Consider the following 14615-nt stretch of genomic DNA (forward strand, 5'->3'; position numbering starts at 1 on the left):
ATATTCCACCAAGGGCCTGGATCCCACAGTAATGTCCTGAATGAGTCCAGCTGAAGACCTTGAGCCTGTGACAATGCCTCCTATGAGTCTAACTGGAGGTCTAGAGCCCATGAGGACTCACACCAGTCTGTTTTATGGATCTATGCTGGGAAGGCCCAAAGGTCAGGGTAGAAGCTAAAAGTCTATGCCAGCGGAGTGAAGGAGCTGTGCAGCTAAGTTGAGGGTTGGTTCTATGCTAGAGCTGAGAAGTCACACTCATAAAGACCAAAACTGTCCTGAAAAGCACCACAGCCATCCTCAGCGACACAGAGGCCTCAAGCTCTTCTGATGATGAGAACAGTTGAATACATGCCAGAAAGCCAGCACAATGAGTTCATCCTGGAGATTAAATGGCACATGTCTTCCCCTCCTGAGTGAGCAAGCGATGCTCCATGTAAGGACCAGAGCTCCCCCAAAGTGAACCACAGCTACTGTCACCAACAAGGTCCCAAGATCCTTGGATGACAATGGTTGAACTCACACGGAGGAAGCTAGTCATGATGAGCTCCTCCAAGAGAACCAATGGCTTAAACAACAACACATAGGAGAACCCACAACACCTAGCTTCTCCTTCCCCATGTCTCTTAGTTATGCTAACAACGTTCCTCAGGTGGAACACCTACGCTCAGGACCATGCTGATTTAATTCAGCTGGCATTAAATTGACCATCAGTTTTGAATCTATAACATACATGAAAGTCATATTTATCAAGGAGCTATTAGGTAGAGAACATGCTTTACAGTCAGACTTCACTTCCAATTCAGCTGTTCCACTCATTAGCAAACTTCTGTTTTCTTACTACACTAAGTCTAGTTTTCTCCTGCAGAATCCATTTCCTTCATTGGTTAGATAAAAATGCTTAAGACGATTACATATTAAAAGAGAAACCCTCAGTAGTAGACTAAAGGACTAAAATCAAGAACAAGAAATAACAGTTCAATAACAATTTATTAAATATTAATTGTATGTAAAGTATTTAAAAAGCTACTAACTTAGTTAAGGAGAAAGACATAATTAACCATTATGTGAAATTTAATAACGGTATTGATAGGTGTGTTGACCTACACAATTATAGAGACATTAAATAAATCATAGTTGCTAAGAATGTCTTGGAAAAACAGATTTTTGAGTTGGAACATGGAAGATAAAACTCAACTGAGTAAATGAAAAAGAGAGGCATATTTTCAGGCAGATGTGCAGGATCAGAGATCTGAAACAATATGATACAGATTTTCAAGCAATTTCTGTACCTAAAAGTACGTTATAAGCCTATAAGAATTAAATGAGCTGTTTAGGAGAATTGGGAGTCTGGAGTTCCCAAGATGTTCCAGGGTTTAACTGTATACCATTCTGGGATCTCAGTGGGAGCAGAGGGTACAGCTCCATCTGGAAAGAGGCTCACCTTGCTGTAAGGCTGTCCTTGTCTGCACAGTGCAGTGGGTGCCTGATCCAACACCACATCCCTGTGTGGAGTCTGATAGTCGAGAGCAGCATGTCCTGATTGTGGCATTCTGGGCTGTGATGATACTCAGAGCAGGTGTGAGACAAAGTCATATTCTGTAGGATTTATGCAGATTTTGGGAAATGTCCACTCATAAATCATTGTTCACACTGGAAAAGAGATGCAGACACTTTTTAGATCAGGCACATAAATCACCAGAGGAACTTGCTGATTGTGCAGATTTTCAGTTTGCATTCAGAGTGTGAATCATTGGCCATGGTAGGAGATATGGAAATAATCATTTAAAAAACTCATCAAGAAAACTGAGACCCTTGAGGTCCTCAGATTGGCGTTTTAAGAAGTACTTGGTATACTCAACCAGGTTGTAAGGATTGCAGACCATGCTCATTGCTCTCGGCAGGAGTGGACCGTTGAAAGAAATTTCCAGTTTTTGATTGCCAGTAGCTCTGGCTTTAATGCAAAACTAGCTTCAGTTTTATGTAAAAAAATAAAATTTAGGACCTCACAGGATTCTGGTTTGGCAAAAACTTGTATATTCAGAGGTACACTCAGAAATTCACAATTGCCAGGCATGCTAACACATTAGAAAAGTAACTTAGTTTAGTGATTCATTGTTGGTAATATTATGCTAAATTGTATTCTAATGTTTTGTAATATGTAATGTGACATACAAATATATTTTTTTGTTTTAGAACAACAACTACAGTTCTGTAATTTTCATATGAGTTCTCAATTTACCCTATTTTCTGTGATATTCATGAAACATAAAATTATTCTTGATATAGTCATAATTATTGTTTTGAATACGCCCTGATAAAAACATTTGTGTTTGTTTTGTTGGATTGATAAGATTAATGCATTCATTTACAATTTTTCACATATGATGCTTGGAATAACTTTTCATGGCCTAGCTGCTTCTATTGCTTTTAAACTTTGTTCCTCCTTTATTAAAGTATTTACCTACACTGTGGGCCATGGTGACCATGTAATTTGTCTTAAACCTAAAGAGACCTCTTTAAGACGAGGTAAAATTGAATGTCACATTTTTTATTACTTATTCTATATATTTAAAAATACAAGAATATTTACACCAGTATTCTCAAAGACTGCAGAAATTGTGTGTTCTCTCAATTTGTAAAATCTGTGCTTGGACTCATGCATAAAGAAAAAAAAAAAAAAAAAAAACCCAAAACCCAATCCATACATCTTCTCTGGTATAGTTTGCATTCATGTTAGTGACCAATCTCTTATTACATTAAAATCACATGCAGAAATTTTATTTATCATAAACGTATATGAGATAGTTTCATACTGGACTGAAGATCTAAAACTTAGAGATTCATGCAATACTGAATCTTTGTAATTGTACTAGTTTTGACAAAAGGGAAAAAATTAGTCAATGATGATAGCCTCAATCACTAGAAGTTCTTTTAAAAGGTAGTATAGACTGCTCAATTTCTTATGTAATGTCACCTAAATTAAACATTTATTTCATTTTATTAAACAACCCATACTACGTACAGCCATTTGCAACTGAGTAAAATTTCTTTATTAAATATTAATTTCCATTTTCTCCATCCACTTTTATTTTGAAGAGAAATAAAGTACAGTACTTTTCATTTGTAATTTAATTGGTCTTGAAAATGAAAGACTGTGTAATTGGGAAAAGTTCAAAATTAATTTCTATAATACATTCCAACCCATAATTATTTGAAATATCTTAAGCAAGCATGTTTTAAGTTTAGGGTTATTATATTCTCATTACCAATATGTCAGTGTGAGGACCACAGATGCTTCATTTCTTATGCTCTAATGTTAGACATTTGAATAAATATTCAAAAATTAAAATAAATTTTCCAACTTTATGTTCAAGCCTCATATTTTAACAGTGCTAGCTTTTGAACTACAGTTCTCGTAAGTTAATACCCTATTTACAAAAAGTATTTGAACCTTCATTCTCATTCTCTGAAGCTCCAGCTGCCCTGTCCATGTGTCCTCACCTGTCCCCTAAAGGTCCATGACCCAGGGATGGGCAGTGCTGGGTGGACCGCACCCAGGCCGTCTCCTTGCCATTGCTTGGAGAACACGCTGGAAACCTGAGCACTTGGGAGTGATTGCAGTACAAATGCAGTGAAAAACCACACGATGTCTAGATACTTACTTAAAATGTGGGCTGTTTGCACTACATTAGCTGCAGATGAATTTTCTGAGCCATAAGAATATTACATTCTAATCTTGGTCATGCTGCATGTCATTGAAACTCTTAAAAGGGTTGCACTCCTATCTTGATGATTTGAATACATATTGGAACATGGATAGCTGAGAAATGAACCATGTTTTCTTGTTTAGACAAACACAAGTTTTCCCATTTCCAGACTCTGTCCAGATATGGCAGAACATATACCAACTATGAGGACTTTTTATAATCGGAAATAAAAAGTCGGAGCAAAATCTTAAACATGTAGTAAATCAAACCAGCTGTAGAAAGATTTTGCTAAGATATGAAGACAGTAATGCAAAGGAATAATTAGTTCCATTGTTTGAATAATAGTTAAAATTTTGACATTTAAATAATACCAAGATTCAAGGATAACATAAACTCCCTCAAGAAAAAAATTAAAGCAAGGTTTTAATACATTTAACTGCAACATGCTTTATTTTATTCCTTATAATAAAATTATGTCTAATCAGAGTATCCTACAGCTCTGTACTTCCGTGCCTTTCTTAGCAAATTAAGAATACTATTTTCAAAATGGTTTTATTGTATGTGACTTTTTTAAAATGAAAAAGGATGAATTTTTGAATAATAACTAATATATTTATTATAATTTAATTAACATATCTTCAGTGATTACTAAAATTAAGCCTTTGCAACCCCAAAATTTGGTTTGTTTCACTATGTTTCTTCAAATTGGTTCAACGTTTTCATTAAATTTTGTATAGAATGAAATAACCCCTTACATGCCAAAATCACTTACGTTTTTCCTAAGTTAATTTTCCCCCTTTATTCTGTTTGTGATATATTGCCATTCCAATATGCATTTGCTTAGGAATACACTATTTCTATCATCATGGTAATCTCCTGGCCTCCAATAAGTACTTTAGGGTCCTGTGTTCAATGTTAAGCATTAGCATTATCAATTAACGTCTAGTAGAAAAATGCTGCTTTTCTTTTCTTGGCAATATGCTAAAGCTCATGATAACTGTGCTTTCCTTTCTACTTCAAATTAGAAAAAAATTATTTTTCTTGCCGCTATTTCCATGTGTGTGCTTATTTGTATGAGGGACAGAGACAGAGGCAGAGGCAGGACATAAAACTCACTGTAAACAGCATCAGACACAGAGTACATTCATGAACATGTGATCAAGAACTGTGTTGAAATGTGTACAAATACTACATATTTTAAAGAAGACTCTTATATAGTAAAGGCTACATTTTTAAATAGTCATCTCCTTTGTAGTTTTAGCCATTGTGCCCAAATCATTTTTGCTTGAGAGTTCTTTTCCCAGTACCGTTTTGTAACAGAATTTCACCTTACCTGAGAATTTCTGCCTTTCTCTCTGGACTGACCTTCATACCCTCTCAGATTAATCTTTCTATAATTCTGCACTTATGTTAGTGTCTGCTGTTTTAAACCTGCTCTCTGCCTTTTTTTCACCTTCAGGCCAAATCAGGAATCTTTAAAAAAAAAAAGAAACAAAACAAAACAAACCTTAATTAATGGCACAGTATCCCGGCTTTACTGGCTGTCGAATAAATTCCCTGAGAACTTAGTGTGTGAATAGACATGTATTGTATTCACCAGTCCCATGGGTTAGGAGTTTGAACAAGATATGGGAGGACTTTTGTCTTTGGTCCACAGTGCCTGAGGTCTCAGGCATATAACCTGTGTTATGGAGTCACGTGTCACCGAAAACTGCTCCAGTCCAAAATCAGGGAGCCTTCTGGTGCTGGCTGGGGCCTTGGTTCCCCTTCTCAGTACCTGTCCACCAGGGCCTCTTCATGAGGCCTCTGCATAGATGAGTTTGAGCTTTCTAGTGGCCCAGGGCTGAGTCTTCCGAGGTGTTTTTCCCACAGAGAAAGCCACATGGAAGCTACATCCCCTTCTGTGATCTAGCCCAGAGCCACATAATAGTGCTTCCACTACACTCTACTGGTTGGAGTAGTTACGCCTACACAGCGTCATGGGGGAGAACATGTGGAAGCTACTTCTTGATTTACTCAGGTCAGACCTGGAAGAGCTTGTGTGCTGGGAATATTACTGTGGCCATTAAAAAATAAATAAATAAAAACTATGTCATTCTGCGACCACAGACCTCGGTTTGTAGCACCATTTCTTCTTTTAAACTTTCATGGACTTGTAAGTCACACCAGCCTCTCCCTACTTTGCACGCTGAAAATCTTGTTCTCTCCTTTATGATCTGTATATGCCTTGAGTTATTAACTCTTCGTGTGTACCAGCTATGCTGCACATTACCTCAGTTTCCTACAGAAAATACAATCGCTTTTCTTTAAATTTCCCACAGGATCTAGAATAGTACATAGTTAACATCATCTGGAGTAAAATCTGATGAGAGACTTGGCCGTTACTCATCATAAATGGTTACATAGAGTCTTCATAAAGGATGTGGTAGTGGAGGGGGTGAATAAGCTCCCTTAGAAATAAGTAAGAAACTCAAGCACAAGTAATTGTATTTGGATTTGATATGGCAATTGATATAGCACAATGGCCATCAGAGATACTGTTTTGTATCTTAGATTGAATTTTAAATTTAAAATATATTTGAAATTCATTTAATCCACAATATATTCATTCAAAATACTGAATTTTTGTCTATTGGCTTTTATCTGATTGTTGAAAAGGCTGAACACTGAGTGAACACTGTAATATTTTACATTTTTAAAGTGTGTGTGTGTGTGTGTGTGTGTGTGTGTAACGAAAACAATTATATGTACTTTGGTTAATTCTCTGTAGTTGAAAATAATGCCTTATCATTATAACAAGCCAAACATATTAACTCCTTTCCATTGCTGGAACAAAATATCTGACACCTGCACCTTGCTGGGGAGTGGCTTCTGATTTCAGTCCATGGTCGGCTGTTCAGTGCAAAAACAGTACAGCAGAGAGACTGGGGAAGGATGTACTCAGCCCTCAGCAGCCAGGATGCAAGGAGGAGTGGGCATGCCAGGGACAAGAACAAGGCCCCAGTGACCACTCCCCCAAGGCCCACCTCCGCGGTGTGTTCAGCTACTGCCCTCACCCATTATAAACCCAAGTATGAGTACAGCACCTCAAATCCACCCACCTGCCAAACACATGTGACTTTCGGGAACATTTTGTATCCAAACGGTAACATCTACTCCATAAACAGCTGTCTTTTATCCTCATATTGAGGTTACCGATTTGGGTCTGGTGTATGTTTACACAGCGTACTCCATGCTCATTGTGTGTATTTGTATATTATTCCTTACATGCATATATGCACATGCCATAACTTATCATTCTTAAATATACTGGCATATTATGTTAATTATAATTTTTCTGTGTGCTGATTATGCGATCTGATTCTCAGTTATTGTTTTAAGAGCATAATTTACAGGCTGTGCATTTGATATTTTATTTCACAGTTGATTTTTAAAACTAGCTTCTGAAAATAAAGTTTTGACAATGTGAGATAACTTCGGCGCTAAGCAATTTGTCTACTATATTTAATTCTGCATTTATGAGAACAGAGACTAACCTAAGATCAGACTAACTGAAATAACTCTGCTATCCAAATAACATGCAGTCTCAGCATTGTTAATTATTCTAATGGAAACATGTACTTATCTTTTACTAGCCATTAAAGGGATACACTGAAAATATTTACAAGTATGATTTTTATGTGGAGGATAAAAACAGCATGTTGTCTTGTGACACTGGGAACTGGCATAGCTTCGTCATTTTAAACACTGATTCGTAGTACATGTTTGCATATGTAACTAAAAATCAACTGAAAATCAAATAATATGTTTGACAGAGCATTCAGTTCCATTTTCACATGTAACTATGATGTATTTTAGATGTTTGATCATGCTGAAGTGATGAAAGGTATCCGGCAGTATCCTGGCATTCGATACCCTGTTCTTACTCCGAACCTTCAGGGTTTTCACCGTGCCGTAAGTGTGCTCCTACTTTCTCTAAGATTGGTATGCCTCTTACTGTCATAAAGACCTTAGAAAGTTAAAATGGTATCATGTTTAATTTGTGTCTCACCCTATCTGAATACTGTAATTACACCAACCTGGGTGCACATGACGAGAACCCTCGGCGTTGCTGAAGACTGACGGGCTCCACAAAAATCACCCTTTCTGTTTAACCAGTCCACCATCAAAACATAGAAGCACAACTCTCTATTTTGATGAAAATTTTTGAAAGCATATTTTGTGCATCCCTCTTAAGTAATATAGAGTACAATTTTAATGTTGTTCAATGCAGTAATGTGATCACCGATATTGAAATCAATAAACACTGTCATTTTTTGCCTGTTTTTTGTTTTCCTTTTTCCTATCTTTAGGTGAAGTTAATTTTTGTTATCATATATGCCTCTAACAGCTTTTTCTAGTTTCTTTCTTCTGAGCCTGTATGATTTAAAGATTTATATGATATTAATAAAGGCTTTAATGATTACACATGCAGGAAAAATAAAATTCTAAGTAAAATCTTACACTTACGTGCATTTCTGGCAAAAGGTTTTTAGCAGCTATTAGCGTCAATATTTTTTTCACTTCTCTATTTAGAATTTATTACATAAAGTTGAGATTGTAGGATGTTATTTGGATTATTTGTTAGTGTATATGTTATTAGAATGATTTAGTTTTGCTCAATTCAGTGTAATTTTATTGTTATAGAGAGATGGATTTTAAGAACATTTAACTATTGCTATTATCCAGTTCTAACCCAGTAGATGTCTGCATGTTTACGAAGATACCGAGAGAACCTTTGTGTGATAGTTTAGAAAAGCAAGCAGTAGTGTGGAGCAAATGTTGGCTCAAAACACAACACCATAACTACAATTAACTGTCCAAAAGTGTAGAAACTAGTTAGCTTGGTAGTGCTATAATGTGCTCATCTATACAATGGCATCATGGAAAAACTTAATTTTAAGGTTGTTTTTGGATTGCAAAAATGACATGTAAAATACTAATAAGAGTACTGACAATTAGTAGAAGAAGCAGAATTTTATTTTAAAAGTGCAAAATTTATTTTGAATAGAGACATAGAAACCAATTTTGTTTTTAAATGCTGTTGGAAAGATGATAGAATATTTTTTTCTTATATTATTATAATTATTTTTTATATATTTCCTAGATCCCTGTCAGTAGCAAGTCACTGACAGGGATCTAGGAAATGCAGGCAGAGTGCTAGTGATAATTAACAGTTTTTAAAAATTCAGCTGAACAAAAAGTACCAATCTGATCTGGAGAATCACAGGCTGTGATGATAGCTATCGAGATAAATGCATTTGGCTGCCTGGGGTGCTTTGGTGTTTCACTAACATTGCAGGGCTAGGGCCAGTGGTCTGATCATCTGTTCAGAAGATAGCGGTATGCAGTGTGGCATCCAGGGGGGAATCTCCTTCTAATGTTGTAGCCATTGGTAATTCCCTATTGTCTTGTTTTGAAGTCCTGTATTGTTTGCATTAGTTTTTTTTTTTTTTTTTGAGGGGGGGGTATTTTCTTTTATTTTATTTATGTTAAATCTGATGGAGGAAAAGCTGTTTCAAAGGTAGCAAGACATATTTTGGTAGTCATTTTGGATTTAATATTGTTTTGTTTTCAAGTCCTTTATTGCATTCATTGGTTTGTTTTTTCATGTCTATTCTGTTCTGTTTGATTTTTACTATGACTGAAGGTATCAGCAGCTATTTTGAAGACAACAAGAGGCATTATGGTAACTATTGTTGATTTTGTATTGTTTTGAAGTCCTATATCACTTACAACTGGTTTATTTTGATTGGCTTTATCCTGTTTTATTTTCCTTGATTTTATCCTCTTTAAAATTAAAAAAAAAAAAAAATCAGCCAAAAATCTAGGAGATTTGGCCATGGAAAACAATTCACCAGAGAAGCCTGCGGGAAGACAAAGAAGGCAAATTGGAAAATCAATTAGATTCGTAATTTGGATTTGAAGACTGGCAGGAGCACAAAAGCCTTAGGCACACAAGAGTCCCGCTGAGGCTGCTCCGCTATGAGACAACAGGAGACAGGCGCAGAGATAGGAGGAAAGTGTTATGCAGAATCTAAATGATGAATTGGAAAATCATATTTCTGTTGGATTGTAGGAAAAGAAGAAAAACAAAGTTTTACTAACCTGTATTTTAATAAATGGTTGGAAAACAATGTTTTGCTATGAAAATAAAGATTGCATTAGGGTACAAGTATTTTCTATAACTAGGGTTAAAGTATGTAGGATAGTAATAAGTTAAAACTCCAAATTGAATTGTAACTTTATCACTGTATTTTCTATGCCTCATATGAATGTTATAGTTTGTGGAGTTATTGTTAATACAGTTTTTTTCCCTTTTGAAAGTGTTTATGTGGCAAGATGAGAAGGTTATAATTTTAAATTTTAGGCAAATGCAGCCAGGTGTGGTGGCACACGCCTGCAATCCTAGCAGTTGGCAGGCCAAGGAAGGAGGATCGCTGCGAGTTCAAGGCCTGCCTTGGCTGCATAGTGAGTTCAAAGCCAAGTGAATCCAATGAGACCCTGTTCCAAAAAAAAAAAAAAAAAAAAAACAAAAAAAAAAAAACAAAACAAAACTAAAGAATGTAAGCTTGCCTTTGTTGCATAATCTACTGTAATTTACACTTGAAAATTTTAGCATTTGGTTTTAAATTTTACTTTTCAGGTTGCTGCTGGAGCCACTGAAATATCAGTCTTTGGGGCTGCCTCTGAATCCTTTAGCAAGAAGAACATTAACTGTTCCATTGAAGAAAGCATGGGAAAATTCGAAGAGGTCATTAAGTCTGCAGCCCAAATGAACATTCCAGCACGAGGGTACTTAGGAAGTCTCACACATTCTCTGCTATTAACATTTTTTATTAAAGCTTATTTAAGAAATATCCTTGTTCCTTCTACCATTCTTAAAAAATACATATATAGCATCCCCTATGTACCTTATTTAATAAGGAAAAATGACTGTATGAGGTGTGATCAAAAGTACGGTGACGACTCCTGCCTATAGCCATTCATTTAGGACATCCTTTAGGACACAGTCTTCAACCGGGGAAGTTGAAACTTTAGTAACGGTGTGTGACATTGCAACTGGTTTGGCACAGTCGGCTGTGAGCTATAGTAAAAGAAAATGTACTTTAAAGTGTGTCATACATCACGGATCTAGGACAACATATTTCACCAGACTTGTGAGATGCTGCTCTGCAGAGTCCAGCATTTTAAGAAATGTCATCCTGGGAGATGAACCTCAAGATGATGGTTATGATCCTAACACCAAGGCTCAGGACTCTGAGTGGAAATTACCCCGTAAAACACTGTATCAGTGGAGATCTAGCATCAGGGTGATATTGCTTTTTGACCTCCATGGAATTGTGCTGGCTGAGTTTGAATCCAGGAACTTCAGTGAGCTCTGAAAATTACAAAGTATACTTGAGCTCTTAGGAAATTGTAAAGTGCATAGAAAACGACCTGGCAAAGGGGCAGATGACTGCATCGTCCTCCATGGTGTTGTCACACACCCCCCTTGTATGACAGCATCTGTCACACAAAGCATGTTGGTGTGCCTGAAACCACCTTATTCACTGGATCTGCCACTGTGTGACTTTGACTTCTCACTGTCCCCCGATGGTTATGAGAGGGGTGCACATTGAAACTGTGCAAATTCAGGACTTTGAGGCAGCAACCACAGTACAATTAAAGGCACGAAATGTACTCCCAGAACCGCTTCAGACAGTGCCAAGAGGGACGGGATAAGTGTGCTTGAAGTAAAAGAAAGGATTCTAAGAGGGATGATGACACTGTTTTTAGCAAAATTTTTAAAAATTAAATATTCACTGTATGTTTTGATCACACCTCAAATAGTGATCTTTCCTTAATGCTATTAATAATTATTAGCCTAGGATTTTGTGCTAGGATTGAGATCCAAGGGGTTATTAATGGTTACAAATCTGGAAGTAAATTGGTAATACTCAGGCCTCTACATGCAATTATCTTTTGGTCACAGCCTTGTATACACTGATAAATTGATTTTGGAAAGTCATAATAACTTTTAGAAAGGAATAAATTCATGTGCTTTCTAAATCTATTTTAAAATATATATTTTTTAAAAAAGCACTACTTTTCTTTTTTTTTTTGTTTGTTTGTTTTTTGTCTTTTTCCTTTTTATTGGTACCAGGGATCGAACTCACGACTGCCTGCTTGCTAAGAAGGCGCTTATGCCGCTGAGCTAAACCCCCAGCCCCTAAAAAAGCACTACTTTTCTTCAGAATGGAGATTGAGCCTGTGAGCTGCACTGGGAAGTCTGGTTCAACCTCGAACCCAGCCAACCTCCCGGCCCACTGCTGACTCCCCTTCTCTTTCCAGCCAACACCAAAGCACCTTTGCAGCAACTCACAGGACGCTGTTCAGAAAGTACTTGGGAAATTGCATGCAGAAATCAAACGCTAGCAATTTCAGCTCTCTTCTATTCTACTTTCTACTGTGCGTCATGTATTTCTGCAAGTGCAGGTGTATCCAGGACACTTCCCTGGAATTTCCCTGGAGGAGCTGCATGACTCATGATCTGAGCTGTCTGCTTTCCTCTCCTCCACAATACACTGATTACAGTCAGATGAGGAAACCTGACGCAAACTTCAAAACTCAGTTTTCTCTCTCTCTGCTTTAGAAATGAATACAAATCACAGTTACTCGATTTGAAAGATTATATAATTTTGAGACTGATTTCATTATTTGAGAGATCCTAAGATAGAGCCACCTATAAATCAATGATAAGACAGAGGGTTAGAAAACAGAAGTGGGAAAAGAAAGAGGCTCTTCGAAGCGATGAGATAGATGAGAAGGGAGAAGAGAGAAAAAGTCCCCTGGTTCATGCCCACTTCCTGGACCAAGTATTTAGCTGTGCTATGAGCAGGGCTTTTGGCTGTGAAATGTGCATTCCTTGTTATTGAAGAGGGAGAGAGACATTAACTATTATTCTATAAATATGAAGATAGGATAGACATGCCATATTATCTCAAGTACGTAGTATTTGCAAGAGAAAGCTGAGTGCTAAAATTGATTTAGGTCTCCCTTGTATCTCTTCTGGTTGCGGTGAGCCAAGTGCACATGGGAGGAACGGTAGTTAATTAGAAGCACAAATAAATCAGCTTTGAGTGAAAATATTAGAAAAGCACTGGACCAGAGTCAAGGTCATGTGGAGAGCAAGAAGAGTTAGACTGTACCACAGTGAACTACATTATTGCTTTTTTTTCCTTTTTAAACTGCTTTTCCCTTTCCCCATCATAAGTCTCCAAAATGAGTTTTGAAATTACTTTGTAAGTAAAATAGATAAATATCATGGAGATCTTTCAAGAGAAATTTAAAAGCTGAAATAATGTATTTTGAAAAGCACAAAATAAAGAATGATTTCTAAAATCATTTTAAGGCAAAATACACATAATGACAATAAAAAATGCAAATATAAATTTTAAATTCAAATATGAGTAATTTGCTTTGTCTCTCTTTTAAAGCAAATAGAAAAAAATGAAGAGCCCATTTTATTTTAGTATGTATTTGAAATATGAAATCTAAACTTTAGTAAAGGAAGACTCCAAGGAAAGCTGAAAAAAAAAAAAAAACATAACCTACAATATTTGTGTGGACTTTCTAATGTTGAAAGACGAAAACATCAATTGTATAAAATTAGTCCTTATTATCTTAGCTTTCTTTCACCAAAAAGAAAACATGAAGTTGAGCAAATCAAACATGAAGTTGAGCAAATCAAAATCTGAAATTCCCTTCAAATTCACTGTCTGAACATTAGTATTATTCCATCATTAAATAAACACTTATTTCTCAGGCTTTGGTATGAAAGCTACAAAAGTACATGGTGGAATAGAATTTATTCACATTTGTGTTTATTTACAAATCAGTAAAGCATATTGGAGAATTATTATATACACAGATATGATTTTTGTACAGATTTTATTCCATTTAAAATCAATGTCTGAATTTTTTGGAAGAATATTCATTTTAAGAAATGTAACAGTTCAGTATATGAACTCATCAGCTATTTGTGCACCTGAAATTATAGTATCTTTCTCCTCACCCAAATTTTTGAAGAGTTTCAATAAGATTTTACTTTTCTAAGAAACCTAGAGATAGGTGCTTGATATTATGGATCTTAAGCCATGGGTGCCTACTTTGGGACCTCAAGCCATAGCACTGAAGCTTCAGCATGATCTAAAGTGCAACAGTGCACAGTCATTGTCCAGAATACTTATGTCATCAGCGATTAGATTTAAAAACCATAAAGCGATGTACAGTTTATACATGCTCACTAAACCCATTTAAAATTCTGCAAAAATGATGACTTTTACATGTACTGAATTTTCTTTAGAATTATGAAGGCTATTGCTCAATTGTTCCTCAAAACACATGTATTACGTACAGATGTCCATGATTTTGTACAGGCTTAGAACTTTCTATAACATCTGATGCACAGTCTGAAATGGTAACGTGCCACATCAGTGAAGGGCAGTCCGGAATCAGCCAGCTGTGCTCTGTGTATGGGTACGTGCATGAACAGTGAAATACATGCATATTGCACTTAATTCTTTTTACTTTTTTTGATGTAAGTCATTTGTCATATTTTTTAAAAACCTAGGTTACTTTATTATTTGTCTAAATCTAAAAACAGAAAACAAAGAATAAAATTATTTTCCCCTTTTTTAAAAAGGAGAAATATTGAAAGAAGTAACTGTAGGTTTGTCAGGAACCTTTTAAATTATAGTATCTGAAGGTGAGAAATAGCACTCTGTTATATCCTCTGAGAGATTTAGGATTTATTGCTTTTTGTCTAAAGTAAATGGCAGCTTCTCTATAATAAAGTCACATGAACAGTACACACACTCTTTGTGA

The 14615-nt window shown here is 36.0% G+C and overlaps 1 protein-coding gene across 7 annotated transcripts in view; it reads left to right on the forward strand.

Moving 5' to 3' along the window:
- Hmgcll1 (3-hydroxy-3-methylglutaryl-CoA lyase like 1) overlaps window positions 1-14615 on the forward strand; it is a 126488-nt gene that overhangs the window by 58382 nt on the left and 53491 nt on the right. For 5 of the 7 annotated variants that reach the window (XM_063253814.1, XM_013142822.2, XM_063253816.1 and 2 more), the window contains 3 exons: window positions 7566-7661; window positions 9397-9435; window positions 10393-10541. In XM_063253814.1, coding sequence (XP_063109884.1) covers window positions 7566-7661; window positions 9397-9435; window positions 10393-10541 — 284 coding nt within the window. The remainder of the gene's footprint in view (window positions 1-7565; window positions 7662-9396; window positions 9436-10392; window positions 10542-14615) is intronic. The other 2 variants (XM_063253818.1, XM_063253819.1) reach the window with 1 other exon arrangement.

Source organism: Cavia porcellus, unplaced genomic scaffold (genome assembly GCF_034190915.1).
Source record: "Cavia porcellus strain 051 isolate PalLab524CR breed Dunkin Hartley unplaced genomic scaffold, mCavPor4.1 scaffold_7, whole genome shotgun sequence".
Taxonomy (NCBI): Eukaryota; Metazoa; Chordata; class Mammalia; order Rodentia; family Caviidae; genus Cavia; species Cavia porcellus.